At 36.6% G+C, this 20,809-nt stretch overlaps 1 protein-coding gene across 11 annotated transcripts in view; it reads left to right on the forward strand.

The window, feature by feature from the left end:
• The window catches only part of LOC136106091 (phosphatidylinositol-binding clathrin assembly protein-like), a 33,541-nt gene that overhangs the window by 2,275 nt on the left and 10,457 nt on the right, over positions 1-20,809 (forward strand). For all 11 annotated transcript variants that reach the window (XM_071813448.1, XM_071813449.1, XM_065846148.2 and 8 more), the window contains exons 2-12: positions 5,952-6,094; positions 8,911-8,986; positions 9,800-9,902; positions 10,081-10,174; positions 10,277-10,388; positions 11,450-11,556; positions 12,172-12,213; positions 17,078-17,163; positions 17,857-17,980; positions 19,747-19,883; positions 20,198-20,301. In XM_071813448.1, the coding sequence (XP_071669549.1) occupies positions 5,952-6,094; positions 8,911-8,986; positions 9,800-9,902; positions 10,081-10,174; positions 10,277-10,388; positions 11,450-11,556; positions 12,172-12,213; positions 17,078-17,163; positions 17,857-17,980; positions 19,747-19,883; positions 20,198-20,301 (1,128 nt within the window). The remainder of the gene's footprint in view (positions 1-5,951; positions 6,095-8,910; positions 8,987-9,799; positions 9,903-10,080; positions 10,175-10,276; positions 10,389-11,449; positions 11,557-12,171; positions 12,214-17,077; positions 17,164-17,856; positions 17,981-19,746; positions 19,884-20,197; positions 20,302-20,809) is intronic.

The raw sequence follows: 20,809 nt of genomic DNA on the forward strand, positions 1-20,809 counted from the left end.
CTAAATTATGAAGGAAAACATAGCTTGGATTTAATGCAACACTGCTAGTTGTACCTTGGTTGCTACATGTGTGTGTTATTAAAAATGCTACACCATCTGGTATTACTTGTAATTGCTGCTCAAGAAAAAATCTTCACCAAGAACATGTTTTTGAGAGTTACTGTAGTTGCATCAGCGATTGTGGAGGAGTATCAGTTTGTGCACTCCGTTCAGATTAATTCTTAAGTCCTCTTATTGGCAAGTTTCCTTGTAAAAAAAAAAAAAAAAGTTATATTACACCATGGATATTTATGGGAAGATGTTACACGTGCAGTGTGTGAACTAATATTTAAGTCTTGGGTTTTGTCTGGCTGCTAACTGCTGAGTAGTATGCTCATATTTTTTTTCTTGAAGAGCAAAAAATAAACCACACACGCACACAAAGAAACCCTTAAGCAATGTCAATGGGAGTGCTTCGGTATTTTTTTCCTTCTAAAGTAGGTCACGGTGTCATCTAAATAAGTCAGCAGATCTATTTCTGTAGTATTTTTTAATATTTTAGGTTAACATAAAATGTTATACGGGGGCTGATCTTTTCTCTTAGTGGAGCACCTCAGAATCTTGTCTCTTCTTCTCCAGTGTGGGTTCTGTCACTTCACCTCAGCCTACTGAGTTTGGGTTGCAGTAGAGTGGGGCTGCACTATGCTTTTGGTGACATATCTCCTCTTGGTTAACTATTGAAAAGCCATAATAAAAAATAAATACATTAAAGCTGCAGCCAAGTTGGTAACTGGTAGAATAGACTTGTGTGTAGATCAAAATTTAGAAAAATACAAAACTTTAAATTAATTGCATCTTAGACTTTGAAATGAATATGGTAATAAAGGAAGAAAACAACTCCTGTTTTAACTTGTGTACAGCTCACTTAAGCACAGGGGAGGGGAAAGCAGTTAATGTTACTCATCAAAACTTAAAATTCCTATGCAAGCTTTGGGACTCTTATAACTCTTATAATTCAGGCACTGTAAAATTGTATTACATAGCAGAATTAGGCTCTTAATCCTTTTGCTTTAGGAGGAAATTCAGGTCTCCACCAAATTATCACAAAGTTTTTTCCAATAATGTCACCTAGTGACTGTCACCGTTTTGGTTTGGTTTTGTGTCTGCCTGCTCTTTTAGGAGCTATAGCTCATGACTGCCGGGCGAATGCTGATGCAGTGGGGTTCTTGCAGAGATACGCAAGTTGTGATTCAGTAGGAACAAACACTCTTGAACTCTTCCACAGGCAGTAGCGTGTCTGTCTTTAATTTGAAGCTCTATAGTAATCTGTGTAGCTTTTCCATATAGGAACTGAGGAAATTTGACTTGAACAAAAATAAAAGTTAATATTTTTTGTGATCTATAGGTGTCATTTTTGTTTAGAAATTGCTTAAAGTTTTTTAGAAAACCTTGTGGGTCATCGTTATGTATCCCTGTTTAATGGGGACAGAATAGCTAAATTGCTTCTGATATCTAAATTCAGATTTAGTTATTATACAAATGAAACTTAAAGATTGGTATAAAATCTGCACTAGAAAAGCACACAGGCATAAAAATATTTGTATCAATCAGGTGTTATCTTTGAATTAAGTCTTCCAGCAAGAATTGTTGGATTCCTTATGCTACACTGAGAAAGTTTGCTGAAGTGGCTCTTCTATTTTATGTGTTTATAAACTACAGTGCAACATCCAAAAATAAACAAACAAATTTACAATTTTCAAGACTGCTAGGGTTAAGGAAAGTGGTCTTAATTCTTGTATCTCTTTTAGAGCATTTTCAGTCCCATGACAAAATGGAAAAAATATGGGAGTATTAAACCATTATGGTAATCTCTAAGTATTTACGGTTCTCCTGAGAGAGATATTCCTGAATCAAGAAAATAGTTACTTTCTTGTTCCTTGAAAGTTGAAAACTGTCAGTTTTTGTCAGTACCTGGCTGAGAATTAAAAAAAAAAAAAAATATATATATATATATATATATATAAATATATATATTTCTAAACATATATATTTTAATATCTGGATTTATACATGCTGTTCTCCAAAGAGCTGTAGGGTTTCATAGATGATGTGCCAATGTTTCAGATGAGCTGTGGAAGAGAAATACTTAGTGCTCCTCCAGGCAGTAAGATTTCCACAGCTCTTCCAGGCTGCTTGAAAACCCTTATGGTACTCTTCTGGTTTAAAGCACTTTGATTTTTTTTCTTTCTTTTTTTTTTTTTTTTTTTCTCTTCTTCTCTATGTGATGTTAACATCTTTCTAAATTCCATTCTAGAAATAGCACCACAGTTTCACTTGCAGTTGAAGTGATTCCTCTGGGTAATTGGCAAAATGCTTTGAGTTGTAAAGTGTTTATATAAGCAGTGCGATAAGAAAATGAGCATCACTTGCCCTACGCATTTCATTCCAGTTTTTGCTGCCAACATCCGTGTTACAGTTGCCCAGCTGTCAGTCTCTCAGGTGCATGTGTTCCTCTGTGCTTCCAGATGTATGGTGCCAATGGCCTTTTCCTCCTTTGCTGCCAGCTGTAACAGATCTATACTGTTGTTTCTACGTAGATACTATTACTGCAGACTTAGAAGAATCATATTACAGAAATGACACTTGCTTTTTTGGTTATGTATCTCAATTGCTAGAATTCAAATGTGATGCTAACTTTAGTATTACTAGTTGTTAAATAACAATTTTAAAAGTTGCCCCGAGTAGGTTTATTAAAGAATATTTTTAAACTTGCATTTTTGCGATACAATCTATGGAAGGTCCAGTTTTGGCCTATAAAATGCACTGAGATTTTTTTTCCATTGCTCATTCTTAGCTTAGTAATTTAAATATATTTCATTTGCTTAGGCATGTGTTCTTTGATATTGTCAGCTGTGGCTTACGTATTAGTGCATTCAAGGAGATTCTGAAACCAAAGACGGCAATTGTGCCAAGTGCCCTCAATAAAAATTGTCTTCAGCATGTGTCTAATGTGCTTGGGACTTGCAGCTCACTCAGGTCCTCTAACCCCAAGCACAGCTTGAATTAGGCTCTGAGTAGCCCTACATATGTGAAAAATTTCCTTTGAGTTGCTGTTTTCAAATGGTCAGGCTCACGTCATCTTGTAGAAGCAAGTAGCACACGCTGGAAAACCTTACTAGCACTTTTACAGAATTATTGGAACCATACTTTTCAGTCACATGGAACCACATTTGTGGAACAAAGCAGTAACATGAACTTCTCAAATGCATCAGAAGTCTATCAACTTCTACTCTGTTACTTGACAGAAGACTTGTTTTAGTCTTGTGTACCAAAGCAGAAGGCAGTTGCTCCCTTCTGAAGGTAGATATCTGGATGGCTTTTTGCAGTAATAAACCTTAATGATGGCATGATAAAGCAAAACGTTTTTCAATAGATGTGGGGCTTAAGGGGACAGGTGATCAGTTACAGCATTTAATATGGTTGCTAACAGTAGGATTTCTATTACATTATGCCTGAGCAGCATTGTAAGAACACAATTTATATTAGTCTTAGACATAAATATATGCGAGGCATCTCCCAGGTGTTCAGCGTCATCTTAGGGTCTACTGGAACATCTGCTGGTAGACCTTAGCTTGAGGAAAGGTGGCAAGATTTGAAATATCTCTGGGGAGTGTGGCAAAATATGAATGAAATTAGCTTGGGAAATTTGTCTTGAGAGCAGAAAGTTTGTTTGTTTTAACCTGCATTTTCCCTCCCACTTTCATCTAGTATTTCATAATCACTCTTCAAATTGAAAATCTTCAATGAAAAATTAGATTTGCTTAGTGGTCATGTGAAGGAAAAGGACTTTGTGCAGAAATGATATTTTCAATAGGCTGTCTGTGTGGTCTTTGACCTCAGCAGATCAATGGAATTTCTTTAACTATTACCTACTTAATGTTATGGGTATTGCTGTGTATTGAGTTTGTGGGGGGTTTGTTGGTTGGTTTCTGTTTATTTGGTTTTATAAACTGAGAGTAGGACTTGTAACAGTTCTGTGACATTTCTGTGCTGCTTGCAGACATGTTAGTTACCTGAAAAATACTGAACAAGATCTAACATCAGTGTCTTTATGATGCTTACTTATAAACTGATTTGATTTAAGAAGACTTATTTTCCTTAATATGTTTTCAGTAGATGAGGCCATTAAATTAAAATTCACGTTTTCTCTCTGTATAAATTCTGGAATTGAGATTCAATTTGTGTGGCAGTCATTGTCTATGGACTGTTTGAACTTCAAGTAATTTTAAAGTACTCCTTAATGTGACACAGCTGTGAGTGGTGAGCTGCGTCTTTCAAATCACTTGCTTTTTGAGCGTCTTCACATTGCAAATATTGAAATATTTTAACACTATTCAACAAGAAGATTTTGATGCATAGCTTGCTTAAAACTTACTTTCAGAGCTCTTTTTGTGCAGTTATTTCTGTGGTTTTGTGTGTTACTAATAAGGATGAAAGTTTTCATCCCAGCTTGGGTGTTTTCTACGTATTTGGAAACTCAGAATGAAATTAGTCACTTGTTATAATTTGCATTTTATAGCTTTCTACCTCAACAAGATAATATCTAAAACTCTTTACTCTGTTAAAAGTAAATTATTCTAAACTGTGATCCTTAATCAAAAGACTTTATGTTCTTAATAAACAGATCTCTAATTAAGATATGTGGCTAATATATTCAGTGCATTAGAACAGATATAAATTCTAAGTGCAGTATTTCTAGCAAGTATTTTGCTCTAAACTATCAATGTGTGATCTCTAAGTTAGTGTTTAAATTGCTTATAATAATGTAGCCTGTCCTCTACACACTGCTAACAAGGCAAGTAAGTTGGCTGTTTCAGTGGTGCGGACAGTTTAGGATTCAGTTTTTGCCCAGCTTCCCAAGTGCTGCCCTGGGAGTTGTTGCACAAACCACAGCAACAGCAATGCTGCTCTGCAACCAACAGGCTGCTCGCAGGCTTGCCTTCAATAAGAGGCCACAAAGGAAGCTTTTCAAACTCCATGTTTGCTTTGCTGGCCTTGCCCAGTCCTCAAGGTGTACTTTGATCACACCTGAGCCAAATTTAGCTCAGAGAGAGAATAAATGTCTAATGTGCATGCCTTGAGGTGAGAATAGTCCTGGATTCAGTTCTTTGCCTTCTTCTCAGCAAGTGCCTTCCTTGGCTTTCTCAGACTTTTTTCCTCATGTAGCCACTGGAGTCTGTTCTGGTTTTGTATCAATGCTCAGGCAGGAGACTCAAAGTGCTCTGTCTCTGACCTCCTGAGTTCTACTCTTAAGTTTACAATCAGTCTTGGACACAAAGAGCTTTTTTTAGACAAAAGCCTGAGACCTGCCAAGATCCACCACAAAACATGCAGTAGGTTGTTGGTTAGGCTATTTTAACTGAGTGAAAAGATGTGTAGATGCAAATTCTTGCTCTTAATTCTTATAAAAAAGAAAAAGCCTTATTATAGTTTTGTAGCATCTCATTTGCTGTCACATGTGTCAGTATTCAGGCTTAGGTCAGAGTTATGGATGCTTCAACCTTTCCTTTCTTCACTGATTGTCTTTATGTTTTTTCTATTTTTGGTCCCTTTTTTTCTTTTGTTAGATTGGATGCGCAATGCCTGAAGCCACTCGGAGGGTCTGCAGTGGCTTTTGGGTAATAATTTGGGCATAGAATTTCTACTGGAGCAGGTTATTGATTGACGAGGTATTGGGACTCCATAAAATTATTAAAATGCCTTTGAAGTTCATATGTGGAGTCTTTTGGTAAAATGCTGTGAATTTGAGCAAGGAATGTAAAATAGCTCAATTATTTCTTAAAGAAAGACCTGAAGTTTATGTTTCCAGCACCAATGAATTTTCAATGTAAAAATATAAAGTAACATGATGATCATCTTCGAGCATATAACTCATTGTAATGCTTTGTGGGTTTTTTTTCCATTTAATTTAGATCTAATACAGTGCACAAATGAAATGAATGTGAATATTCCACAGTTGGCAGACACACTTTTTGAGAGAACTGCGAACAGTAGCTGGGTTGTAGTGTTCAAAGCTCTAATCACAACACACCACCTCATGATGTATGGAAATGAGGTAAGACATTAGTTCTGTTAAAGCCTCTTTGACTGTGTTTTAAAAAAAAATTGTCACAATCTATGGAGGTAGATATGTACTTCAGTTTTTCAAAGGTCTTTGTTTTCCTTTCTGATGGCTGTGAAGTGCTTCTTGAAAAAATAAAATGTTGCCTCGTTATTTCACAATACTGAAAAAATGCATTTGCTATTTAACTGCAGGTATCTGGGTTGGGCTGTGAAGGAATGATGAGTGACCTTTTGAGAATAAAGGCTTAAAAACTTCTGATGAGCATGACTTCATTAGGCTAGTGCTTATCAGTAAGAGCACAGCAAAGGAGTTGTTAGCACCCTGTAAATGTGCAGCCAACTCATTAGCAGATAAGAATACCTATTAAAGAGGGGGAGGAATATGGTGACTAGATTATTTGATCTTGAAAATCATCATCTTATGGGCTAAATATCCTTATGTTGTTGTCATTAACATTCCTCTGAAACAGGTTTAAATTGCATTTAGTTTACTTAAATTATGTCATCACTGTTTATGAAAAGCTTCCCAGACAGTAACGTGGTGTTAGAAATTTAGTCCTTCCTTTAAAACTTAAACTTTGTCTTGGTCAGGTGACAATTTAGTCCTGAACTTGTGTGTAGTCGTTCTCCCAATAAATGACTGTTGGCTACTGGCAATATTGAAATGATGATTTTTAAATGTACTGCTTCCAGCCCTAAAAATGCTCTGAAAACTTAGTGATGTCTCCTCTCTCCAAAGCTCTGTGTACTTAATTGCAATGATCTTTAAAACATAATGTGCTCTTTCTTAACACACTTCCCCAAGTTATTTATGTGCTTAAATTGTATTGTCAACAAACAAGAGGCTGAAGTTAGAGGATAATATAAAGTAAAATTCACTGCTTGGAATTCACTAGTTATTCCAAGTATAAAGCTAAACTGAATGCTGTAAATCAGTTTTTATATTTTACTTTCTCTTCTTCCAATACAGTTTATATCTACACACTGAAACTTGAAAGAAAAAGAAAAAAGCAGACAACTAAAACACAGAAGAAAAAAAAAAAAACCAAAACTTAAGAGTTGTGGGCTACCCGTCAGTATCTGTTTGCCCATGCAGTGTTTTGTAGTGGCAGAAGTGTTGATCTTTTATATCCGTACTGGAACTGCTCCTCACATCTGAATGGGTGTGTTTGGAAATTGAAAAAGTTTCCTTTATACCTGCTGAGATAAAGTGGCTGGAACAATAGTTCTGTAATGTCAGGTAAAACGTGAGTGTACTACTCACTTACTTTTCTAATACATTAGAAGAGACCTATTCCTTAAACATAAAAATTATCAGATGGTGGATTTCTATTTGAAGTACAAGCAAATACAGCACAAGGTCAAAATGTGTGAGCAGTCACTATCTTGCAGTTTCTTGTTCAACATGACTACCTATTTCTTGTGATGAAGTTTTGGGTGAAACAAGTTAAAACTCCCCCCACCACTGTGTTGTGCAATGCAAGAGCCCTGACCTCTGGAGGGTGAGCCATGGCCCTTTAGAAATGAGGTTCAGAACAGCAGCTAATTTTGAAATGTGTATGGACGTGTTTTGAATATCACTGTTCTTTTTCCTGATCGTGTTCCAACTGTTTTTCTCCTGTATGTTTTTAAATGCAGTACAAAGATGTACAGAGACCAGATAAACCAGGTGGAAAACAGAATAAGAAGTTAAAACAGTGCCAGAACTGTTGGTAGGCAAGCTGCATTTGTGTGAACTCTCTAGCTAGAGGCTGAAAACTCCTATGGAGTTACTGATGAGGTGATATGTGACAAGTTAGGAAATCACTTGGGCCCCTTGGAAGGTGAAAGTACTGCTTTCAGTTTAAACAGTACTTCTGAGAATAATCTTCTTGTTGCTGTTCTAAGCCCTCCTCACAATTCCTAATGAGCAGGTGCTATACTGAGCCTGACTGAAAAAAATGCTGGTTCTGCAGAGCACAGTGGTCCAAAGCTGGCAGGCAGGTGGATTTCTACCCTGAAGGGTGTAGGAACAGGCCCTGTGTGCCATGGCAGCAGAGGGATTCAGATCAAAGATGTAACAAGTCCCTTAAGCCATACTGATCATAATCCTTTTCTACAGACTAAAACACATACAAAGAAGCAAGGAAGTCAATAAATGACAATCATAGGAGATCTGTGAGGAACAGTGGCAGAGAAACTTGTTTTAAAACTAATTTGCTGTCTTGATGTGTGTCTCTTACTCTTGTTTATTTATGGAGCCAGCTATGATTTGTGTAAACTTAAATGTTGCTTAGTCAGATCACTGCATTATAAGAAATATAAATATATTTTTGAAATATATATATATATGTCATTATAACCCAACTTATAACTGCTCACCACAGTTCTAGAAGCATTATTGTTACTTACTACTTTAAAACTTTTTAACTAAGCCTGTCTCCCACTTCTACAGCAGCAGTAGAGCTGTGCAAACCTTGAGAGCTTGCATCATGCAAGTGGTTTTTCTGTTTAGTGTTTTCCAGCTTGTTTGTCCTAAACTACAGAGTTAACCTAAGCAGCTTCCTCTAGGATTATTAGTCTTTTATTGACAGGCAGGGATGTCTTTTTATTTAGTTTAAATTTATATTTTTGCCAAAAAGAATTTTGGGTTTCAGAGGGTTTCTAATCAGTAGTTTCAAGTTTTCAGTTACGTTTTTCCCTTTTAACTAATTTCTGTTGTTGATAAAGGTTACCAGAAACAATTACAAGGTAAGTGTGGTTTTCTTGTAACATGCTTAAATGTTATGACTCTCACAAAAATATTCTCAACTTTTTCTTCACCAACAGCGCTTTATCCAGTATCTTGCATCCCGAAACACTTTGTTCAATTTAAATAACTACCTGGACAAAAGTGCCATGCAGGGTAAGGATCTTTCACTGAAGGCATTAACTACTGCTTTTTTTGCTCTGATAGTGCCTGTGTCGGTATGTTATAGGAGATAAATGACATTTAAATGAAAGGGTATTATGATTTATATTGAATGAGGTACCTAACAACCAAGAATATAGGCACAAGGAAAGTGAGATTCTGAGTTACCTAGTTGAGTGCTAGAAATTTGTCTGCAGTGTATGTGACATGTGCATATGCAGCTGTAAATTTTAAGAAGTGAACTCAACGCTGACTAGAATAAACCTGATGACTGTTAGCACAATGATCTATTTTTGTCATCGCGTTTTAGTGCCTCAGGAGTAAATGTTTACTGTTAAGGTGCATGGAATGGGAACTAGGAGGTTCTATATAAATAGGCAGAACTCCTCCAAATCTCTGAGAAGTCTTCCAATTGCTTGCTGATGGTAGAAAACATTTTTGGGTTTTTATGTGGATTTGGAGGCATTGCAGATAAGCTACCAAAGTCTTTAGCATTTTACTAGGAATACATTTTTAGTCTTAATTTCAAAAGTAACTTAAGAGCTGCTTGGTTCTTGCCTAATATTTTAATGTGTTTATTCCAATAATTGTAATGAATGCTTTCCTAATCTTAGCAAGTTGGGAAGAAACTGTAACGTTACATCTCAAGGTGAAAAAGAGTGAATCTCAATGCTCTGGAAAGTGCCTTTGAAGGGCTTTTTATGCAAATTGATGTAAAAGGGACTGGTAGGAGAATAGTTCTTGAAAAGAACTTAAAAGAAGCTGTACCTCTTCAAGATGTCTAACTTATAAACGCTTAACTTGTAGGCTATGATATGTCTACCTTCATTAGACGATATAGCAGATACTTGAATGAAAAAGCACTTTCATATAGACTTGTAGCAGTTGACTTCACCAAAATGAAAAGAGGGTAAGACTGTTACTGCTTTTGTTTGGTCTTTCATGGCGGGAGGGAGATACCATTAGTTCTTGGGCTGATCATAGGTTGGTATTCCTTTTGGCCCTTTGAAGCAATATAGTATTGTTGAAACAGCATAATATGCTGAGGTCTCTAGGTAACTCATAAACATGTATCTTCTGCTCTGTAGGATAGATGGAGTGATGAGAACCATGAATCCTGAAAAGCTTCTGAAAACCCTCCCAATCATACAGAACCAGCTAGATGCACTCCTTGATTTTGATGTAAGTACTTTAAGCTTTGTGTTAGGTAACACTCTTATTTTGAAGTGAGAGTTTAATTATACTGTTAAATACTAATTTAATTTCTTATTGTTTTCTACACAGGCAAATCCAAATGAACTAACAAATGGTGTTATAAATGCTGCATTTATGCTCCTTTTTAAAGATTCCATTAGACTTTTTGCAGCATACAATGAGGGGATTATTAATCTTTTAGGTATGTGAGACTTTTTTTTTTTAGCATTTCAACTTTTGTGAAAGATATTCAGAGAACTACAGAATATAGACAATATCTGACTGCAATTTCCTAATAAATAGTCTCTGCTCCGTTTCCATTAAATTATACCTGTCTTGGTTTCAGTGGCAACTAGCATAGGCTTAAATGTACACTGCTACCTAGAAGAATACATCTTGAAACAGAAGTTGAGGTGAAAGGGTGACTGGTGAGGTGAAAACAGATGCTGTAAATGTGCAGTGAATAGCCTTTGCAATTGGACTGTAAAAGTATTAGTGAGATACCTGGTATTTTGAGTATTTCGTATAGTCACAGTGTGACTGACTTCTGGCTTCCTGTACTTTGTAGCTTGAGTATTCACCTTTACTTGGTACCTGAACCTACATGACCCTGCTAGATAACCTGCAGGGTTTTTTGTTCAAGAGCAATAAGCTCTTAGCAAAGCCTTATAATGACTATTTAAGTAAATTTGTGAAAGAAGACATCTGATCAGTCTGTTCTCTTAGTACATTAGTTTTACTCGATGAAATATCCATAAGTATATAACAAAAATGAAGGATGTGGTTGATACTCCTTTTAGTAGGTCAACTCAGTGTATGTGCCACTTCAGTAGCCATTCTCATGTCTTTTGGATATTGAGCCCACCTGCAAACCTTAAAATGTATTGAAACTGGGTCTATAAGTGTAAATATATACCAGGAATATTTTCAAGTGATAAAATAATTTGCCTCATTGCCAGTTAAAAAGATGACTTCTTGAAAATATTACCCATAATACCTAATTTAACAACTGCAGTGATTCACATCCATGCTTAGTTAAGCTTTGTGTTATATTCTAATGTATGAAATAGAAAAATCAATGTTTTTCTTTTTATTTACATGAACACCTGACAACTTTTGTAATAGATCAGCTTTAATATCTGAATAGCTTTGAGTTACTCCTGTCTGTTCTCTGAAGCTTGTCTCAAATTAACTTTTATAACACTGTGTCAGCTTTTTGCTGGGGAGTGTGTTATCTTACAAGAGTTTTATTTGCATCCTCAGAAAGATATTTTGATATGAAGAAGAACCAGTGCAAAGAAGGCTTGGATATTTACAAAAAATTTTTAGCCAGAATGACCAAATTGTCAGAATTCCTCAAAGTAGCAGAGGTAAGTAAGTCTACACCTATGGAGAGCATACAATTTAGCTGTGTGTACTGGTACAGTAGTCTATATTCATAAAAACAATTTCAGAAACAGATTAATGTTTGCTTAACCTCACTGTACTAGGAATTGCTCTATGGATCAGATATTTTAATGATTGTATAGTATAAATTCATTAACATAAAGTGAGATTCTTTGGTACCCTTTAGTAAACTTTCTGAAGTGTTGTTATAAATTTCATGAATGGTCCAAAATGAATGGTTGGAATGGTATGGTCTATTTGCAGTGCTTTCCTTTACTGTAACTGCTAAAAATGGAGAAGCAGTTCCAGTAAACAATGTGGGTGTTTCTAATGCTCCCAGTAAATATTTCTGCAGGAAAAAGGCTGGATGAAAAGCTGGCTTTGCTTTGAGATGCAATTCAATGCACTTGTGATATCTCAGGTGTGTTCCTAGTGAAACTTGTAACAGTTCAGAAAGTTATTAATATTCATTTTGAAGATCTTAGATTTTATGTAACATTCAGGCATCACTTTTTTTTAAATTTTCATTGCCACTGCATGTAGTAATGTACTTTTTTTCTTTTTTTTCTTTTTTTTTTTTTTTTGTTTTGTAAACCCAGCAAGTTGGAATTGATCAGGGTGACATTCCAGATCTTACTCAGGTCAGTGTACATACATTGATTAAACCAATTATTTTATTCTTTGCATTTTACGAGTTGGTGTGTATCATAGTAATCACTCACCTTGAGAATGTGTTCTCTTCTATGTACGTATAGATGGGAAATATGTACGGTGACTTTTTCCACGGATAAAATGTACTCAGTACTTTGTGGTTTACAGCTCTTACTAAGTTGTGGGGGTTTTTTATTCTTTTCTGTGAGTTTTATTGCTTTAAACAGTATTTTTCAAGAACTGTTTTTTGTCAGAGAGGATTTACTGGCATGTGAGCCACAAACATCTTGCCATGCCATGAGGCAAACCTTCCATTTCACTGTAACGTAGTATCCTCCAACACTCTTCAAGATTGCAGTTATCTAGTTCTGTCAATCATTTTTTCTTTCCAGTGAGCTCTGAATAGATTTGATGTTTCTATATCAGCACTTAATGCTGGCTTTGATATTACTCAGTAGTATGAGGGACATGTGCAATAGAAGTTGTGCACTGGAACATTTAGTCTAAAAGGTGGAATGCAGGGGAGCACCTTCTAGTGAGGATAAGTTGAGGGGCAGAAAGGAGGTGAGAAAGATGCTTTCACCTGGTAAATGGCAAACACTGATAGCTCACAGAAGGGCACAAAGTTGTTCTTTGCAAATTCATTCAGTTCATAGGGATGTTGTGTTTCTAACCTAGGACCAACCCAACAGGACAGAGTTATTTGGTATTCTTTCTGTAGTGCAGGGTAACCTGATGGGTAGAATGAATGGCAATTTGTCAGGAGACTTGGGCAATAAACTGCAGTGCCTTAGAGGTCTAGAGTACTCAAGCTGTTGAAGTGGAGTCAGTGTGAAACAGTTAACATCAGAATCATTTTGGTTGGAAAAGACCCTCAAGATCATAGAGTCCAACTGCTAACTGAACTCTGGCACTAAACCGTGTCCCTAAGAACCTCATCCATGCATCTTTTAAATGCCTTCAGGGATGGTGACTCCACCACTTCCCTGAGCAGCCTGTTCCAATGCCTGACAACCCTTTCTGGGAAGTAATAATTCCTAATTTCCAATCCAAACCTCCTCAGTGCAACTTGAGGCTGTTTCCTCTCACAGACCAATACCCTCTGTGCTACAACCTCCTCTCAGGTAGTTGTAGAGAGTGAGAAGGTCTCCTGTCAGAAGGTCTCCTGACAGTTAAATCTGAGCAGCTAAAATCTAATGTGTAAACTTTTAACAGTCATGTGAAATCCTATGCTACCTTCATGAAATTAAATTTCATGGGTTAATAATGTATAAAAATATCTGCTAGTAAAAATTTGCCTAAACTTCATCAGTGTCTCTTTAATATGGAAATCAAGTCTAAACCACAAACTTCCATTGTCAGTGTTGTTCATTACTGCTTGCTTTCTATCTGAAATGATACATGTTTCAGAGGACAAATCTCTAGTACTTGCTCCTAGCAATTCATATTAACCTCTCTAAGAACTTCTAGGCCTTTGTGGTAGGAAAGTAATAGGACTGTAACCAGTAGGGTAAGAGCAGCTAATGAGTGAAAACAGTAGTTTGATGTTTTCTGTTGGTGTTTGATCTTAATGTCGTACTATTTTGATTAGTACTGCAGTATTCAGCTGTTCTGTATTATGCTAATCAAATTATACTCAAGTCTGAAGTTATACTTCACTGGCTTTGTGTGCACTTGTCCAGGTAATTGGATCATTATAAGGCTCTTCAAAACAGGTTTTTTATTACTATTTACTGAGAATAGGGGATTTAAGTCCATTCTGCTACTTTTTGTATCTGGAACTTTTGGTGAGCAAAACCCTTTATCTACTATTCTCACAACATTTTTTCGAATACCTCTTTTGTTTAAATGCACTTAGAAATGAAAGGCAGTTCTGAGCTGTGGTACTAGATGGCAGCATCCTGTGTATTTTGGCACATTCAGCGCCACTGTTAAGCATTCCACTTCCATAGTAAATGTGTCATTTAATGAGTGGAATAATTGTACATCAATTTAGTACCACTTCAAAAGAATTTGATAAAGTTTCTTAATACAAGGATTTCACAAAAACTTAATTTTCAATGTGCTTATATTTCTGAAATGTTCTGACAGGATCATGTCCTTTTCTACTATTCTGGTCTACCATATTCAATTGTCTTCCAAGAACTATCTTTACATTTCTGGTGTATATTCTTTTCTGGGATTTGCATGTTTCAGAGTTTCCTTAGGCTGTTCCTGACAACAATGGTTTTAACTCTTTAGAGGTTTTTTATTACTGCTGGTCTATAACTGTTTTTATTCCTTGAATCTAATGTTCACACTACTGCCACTCTTGCCAGTTCCTATAAAGCAAACATTTTCTTTTGTGGATGCCCTGTTTCAGAATGATGGTGCTTACTTTCTGTTATAGCTGTTACTGTAGTTCCTGAATGCAACTGGGTCATTTTCCTCTGTATGGATGTTGGTCTGTCAGATGTCTTTGGGTGGGAGGAGGGAGGCTGAGTCATAAAATACAACCTTTTTCAGTTCATAATGTCTGTATTAGCCCAGGTGTCTTTTCTGACATAAAACTGCTAAGATCTGTTCACTCAAGATTTCATCTCTGATGTTTTCTTGTACGCCTGCAGCAATGAAAAAGTTCAGAGAAGTTACAGGCTTGTTGGGTTTGGGGTTTTATGTAGAGGGTTTTAGAAGCAATAAGTATAGAATATACATTTCCATGCAGGTAAGTCTTAAGTTTTAGAGTGGCTTTGGGGAAAAAAAAAAAAAAAAAAAAAAAAAAACAAAAACAAACCAAAACAACAAACCAAAACAACACCCCAAACCACAAACTATGAAAAACTTTCTGGAATTAGGGTATAATCTCCTGCTTTTAAGATTATCTAGCTGAGTCGTGCAATGCCTTTTGCAAACTGTTGTTCCTTCTGCAAGGTAAAGCTATGGGTTTTTTTGTTTTTTATTGGTGTGGGATTTTTTTTTTTGGTTGTTGCTGTTTTCTTGTATTTGTTTTTTACTTGTTTATTTTGGGGGATGGTGGTGTGTTGGTTGTTCTGTTGGGTTTTATTTTTGTCCCTGATACCTTTCCAGAAAGGTATTTCAAAATGTTCCCCCTTGGGGTTTAGCTGTCTAGTTTAAATTCTGAATTTGTTTGTGACCAGTTGTTGAGATAAATACACTGTCTTAGCTTACATAACTCTATTAATAGGAAGAAATATCAACTCAAGCCTCAACTTGAAGACAAGCAGTTTTATAGGATTATTCTCATTGCTTTTCTTTGCATCTCTTTTAGCTTGAATTGGCCTTTGTTGAATGTGGGAAGCTAGAAATGTGCTCAGTATTTCAGAGGGGAGGTTGCCAGAGCCTTTTGCGATTAATATTTTCTTCTTTCCAGTAGATGCTCTGGTCTAGCTTTTGCTACAGAAGTGCTAGCAAGGGCAAGCTTGTTTCTCTTCCAAGCAATGCCTATCATATCTGTTTGACCTACTGAAAGTTGGGAAGTGGTAAAAGAGGCTTTATTGTCTCTGAAACCCTGCCAGATGAGGAGGGCTGAGCTGGCAAATAGGTTAAACCTTTAGAGGTCTGTCCCCTTCATCTGAATCTCCAGTAGGATTTATTTCATTTGTTTTATGGAGTATGGACTATGTCGTTAAAAGCCAATGCGGCTAGAATAGCAAAGCAGTGAACTCTTCCAAAAGTGCCAGTCTAATTATTTTGTTCGATTGAGTTTGTTTTTTATAGGGCAATTTGGAGAAGTATTAATTCCTATTGTGTAATCAAGATAAGTTCAAATTTATTCTGAGCTTTGAAGCTGTTTCCTTTGGTATGGAAGAAATCTTTCTCTAGCGAATATGAGTATATGGCGGAAAGAAGGCAGGTTATGACTGCCAGTTTATGACTGGCACTTTTTTATTGGTTGCCATAGGAACCAAAGCAGCTCTGGTGTGCCTTAGCCTGTATATTTTACACTTGCTCTTTTCTGTTACCTGTCAGTTAAGAATCTTTGTCTCAGACACTGAATACAAGTGTTGTGGCTGTGCTCTCAAATGTCTCAGTAAGCTTGTGAGTATTGGTCACCTACAGCTCATTTAGGGTTCTCAAGGCTTAGCTGAGGTGTCCAGTGCCTGACTTCCTGCTGGATTTAGGTGGCGAGAAGCCTGGTTTTCCAAATCTTCACTGCTTTAAAAACAGCTTCATGTTTGAAAACTTCTCATGGATAATGCTTTTCTGGGGGACAAATCCACCATAAAACAACTTTATTTGAAATGGTGTTGCTAGTTTATAATGTTTCAGGCTATCAAAGGATTTGGAGTAATTGAATTGGTTTATTGAGTAGTCATGTGTTAAATAGTTGCTCAGTCTACAATAGTATTGTTGGACAAGGTTGAACTTGAGTGCTTTCTGTATCAAACCTAATGTTCTGCTGTAGTCAAGTGTTTCTGATTTAAGCCTTTGACTGTAAATATTGGAATGGAAAGGGAATGGGTTTTTGTTGTTATGGGGGAAAGGGAATAAGAAATGCAAAGGTTTCATTTTGGTACTTCGCTGAGTTTAAGGGAGTGCTGTTTAATCAGCTGTGATTATTGGATTAATCTTAATGTAACAAGTACTGTTGCCAGAAACAAGAAGGCAACTTGTACACACAGCAGCAGACCTACTCTGGGGGAATCCTTACTTCATGTCTCTCTGGTGCTACTCTTTTATAAGAACCACAACCAGGTAGATAGAATTCAGGTGTGCAGGATAGCAGCAAAACCCAAAGGCACAATTATTGATGTGTGGGGTTTTGTTTGTTGTTAGTAAATGAAGAGACTAATCTGCGTACTAAACAATGATGTGCTGTGTAGAAGCAGTGATTTATAAATACTTTACCTTTAGGCACCCAGCAGCTTGCTCGAAGCACTGGAACAGCATTTGGCTTCTGTGGAGGGAAAGAAAACAAAAGAAGTCTCTGCTGCCAGCAGGTGAGCACCCAATGAATTACAACGATGCCTATGCTTGGTATTTGTCATCTCCATAATAAGAATTTTCAAGATTCAGTCACTTGGTGTTCTCCTTGAATTTCATTCACTTCCAAATATACGAACAGTACTTCTGACTGGAGAGTGAGAGATCTTGGCATAGGCATCCTCCCCCAGAAACTTGGTGAATGTTGATAAATGTATTCATGTCAGCTACCTTCCTGAGTTGTTGTCTTGCTCCTCAGATTTTTTTATTTTTGCAAGTGTCTGAGGATTTACTGTCACAGTATTCTACTAAAAAAGTATACTATATAGGGAATAACTTCTATGTGTTCTTTACTGTTATATGTATAATATGTACAAACAAGCTTTCTGTGCCTCTGCCACTTGAATGGAATAGATTTCCAGTCTAGCCTGTATGACCTCATAGGAAAAAAAGACAACTGGTGTGTCTTGCACTTTCCAGTTCCTGCCCACTGAAGCTTGAGGGAGTAATCCTGTGTATTCATACTGCTTCTTCACCAAACCTCCCTCATTGGTGTGTTTGCTTTTCTGTACCAGAGTAAGGGAAGAAAAGACTGATGTGGAGAGGGAATGACGCACAACTAGATATGGCATTTGATGATTAAATGATAAGTTATGTATACCCGACTGTTCTTCTTAATGAAACTTTTTTAAAATTATTACTCTTTTTAGAGCTAGTGCCCTGTCCAGTGCTGTTTCTACACTTGCCAACACAGGAATGTCATTTAGCAGGATGGATGAGAAAGAAAAGCAGCAGGCGTTGGAGGAGGAACAAGCTAGACTGCAGGCACTTAAGGTACTATATTTTTTTACAATTTTGTATTCTGATTTTTTTTTAACCAGATACAAGTGAAAACTATGATTGGCTTAAAATGGGGTATGGTGGAAGAACTCTCATCTTAAGAGAGGCCAAGGCACAAGTCTGTAGGATGCAGGTGTGATGGCTGCCAATATGCAGTGACGCTTCTACCAAGAGTATGATTTGAATAGCAGACAGCTGATAGAAAAAAATTTATATTCTCCCTTGGAGTGTTATTTATCTCAAAGATTCACAAAATTCGTATACAATGCTTCTAGGTTACATCTCAGCAGCTGAACATACAGCATTGCTATTTTGAGACTGATTATTGGGTAGGAGGGAATTGTTTTTCCCCATGATATATAGAATATGGCTTTAGTGTGTTTCTTCAGTCATGTTGCTCATAATGAGAATATACACTACTGTTCTACTCACGTTATAACTGCTCTTATTTATAATTCTATAATTTAGTTTGAAAAACTGTTTGAAATACTAAATATTTAGTGTGTCTGTCTTGCTTCATTCCTTAAAACATTCAACTACCTGTTGAGTAGTCCTAGTAATATCCCTCTCTTAAGGTCAGAATCCTGGTCCTTCAGGTCCTTTTAACCTGTTTATAACACTGCTGCCTGAGAACATACAGAATATAAAATCTCGAACAAGGCAAGATTCTTCTCTTGCTGAAAGCTAAATCTCTAGTTCTGTAGTGTCCCAGGCACATGCTAGTGGGGCAGCTGGGAATTTTCTTTTGTTGCCTTAACATCTCTAGACAGACCTGAACAATGAAGCAACTCTGCTCATGTCATCTGGAGGCCGCGTTATGGGAGCCTTAAAACTATTTGGAGTGTGAAAGTAAACATTAATGGGAATGCAGAGTTGAGTTTCATCTCTGGAGTTACATAGGTCTGTTGAAGATTCTTTACTTTCCTGACTTGGTGTAAGGCATATTTTTCAAAATAATGTGAAGTAGGTCTTCTGCTATTAGACTACAGTCTCAGCGTGCCTTGCTGCCTGCTGCTGAACTGTTTCACTTGAATCTCATCTAGTGTTGTGATGTTGTTGGTTGGGTTTTTTTTGGTTGGGGTTGTTTTTTTTGTTTTCAGGAGCTGAATCAGATGTCACTGTTTCACTCCTGCTGCAATAGGACTTGCTGTTGTAACAGAATAATTCAGTTGGCTGATATAAGTTTCATTTATGGTGTGGGGAAGCTTGCAAGCTCACTGAACGTTTTATATCTGGAATGTAAGCTGTATAAAACGTATGCCTGGTTTTGACCTGTGCTGTATAAATGCAGATGGTGTATCTAGAAGTAACATGGGATATAAACCTAAAATTAATAACAAGCTTGATTTTTATTTTGCTAGTTTAAGAGCAACACCACATGGGTATTACTAGGATGCACATCATCAGTCTGACTTCTGAATGTCTTCTGGAGCAAAGGTCCAATAACATGTTTGAGTGACTATGAAGGAGCCTAGAATGTGTAGCTTGACTAAAAGTGTTTGACTTCTAGACAGCTGTAAATAGTTTTTTAAATAATTATTTAAAACCTCATTTCCCACCTTGAATTTTAAAGTCTTTTTTTAAAACAAATACTCTTATCTCCAATTTCAATCACCTTTCTGCTTTCAGGACTTTACAGAAGAATAACTGTTTTCTTTATTAAGACTATAGTTAAAATTTCTTCTTGGAAGAGGTCTTCAGGACCAAAGAGTTAATAAGTTAATAAAACTAAAATGCAAACTGTGTACATCATCTTTCAGGAGCAGCGATTAAGAGAGATTTCTGTAGTATCAAATTCCACTCCCACATCAGCATCCCCAAGCACCTTATCAGGAAAAAATGTGAATACCACTGTAGCTGTTGACCTCTTTGCCGTGCCAGCACCCACAACAAATAGGTGAGAGATACTTCCTTTGCTTTTTGAAGCAAGCAGGGATTACTGTGTTGGCCTGTAGCTCCGCAATCTGCTGCAAAGCACTGATCCTAGTTACTTCTCAAGTACTTCTCAAGAATAACTTCTTGCTGATGCTTTTCTGGTGTATTCATGGGAATTTTGATATCAATCAGTAAGATGTGCTTAATTACTAGTTTTGTTTTCTACCACTGTTATTGAACTAGTGAACCAAGAGCAAGTGAGATTGGTATGAGTGTTTGTCTAATGCAAGAATACAAAGCCTATTACATATCTTCATGTTTCTCTTTCTTACTCAGCATGCCCAATCTTTCTAGTGACCTTTTTGATCTTCAGCCTGCATTTGTTCCAACTGTGCAGAGTACTCCAGCTATATCGACATCGGCGAGCAGTGCCTGGGGAGGTGAGCTGATAGAACGATTTATTTTTTTTTCCCAACATATAGTAGTAGTGTCAATGTGCAGTAGATGCAATGATGGAGCTATTCAATAAAGGGGAGAGGTAGGAGAAATGTAACTAAAAATGAAAGTTAAAAAATGCTGGGAAGTAAAAAATCAGCAGATGTAACTGAAATGATGTTGGACTAGTGTTTCCCCTCCATTAAGTGATATTTAATGTATCTTTTTCATTTAAAAGATGTTAGTGACTTTAAAGCTCTTATAACAAAGCTATCATTCCCAGCTTCTTGGGCACAATGTTCTCTGTACCCTCGCTCATCTCTCCAAAGAGTGATCTGGGTAGATGGCAAAGAAATGTCTTAGGTGCTAAAATAAAGCAATGTTAACACCATTGCAAGTGTTTAAGTAAGTGTAAGTATTTTAATAGGTGGAATTGATACCCTTATGTGCTATTTAAAAGGTAGATTCTTGAAGACAAAAATGTAATATCTAACTTTCTTAACTGATATATGT

Source organism: Patagioenas fasciata, chromosome 11 (genome assembly GCF_037038585.1).
Source record: "Patagioenas fasciata isolate bPatFas1 chromosome 11, bPatFas1.hap1, whole genome shotgun sequence".
Classification (NCBI taxonomy): domain Eukaryota; kingdom Metazoa; phylum Chordata; class Aves; order Columbiformes; family Columbidae; genus Patagioenas; species Patagioenas fasciata.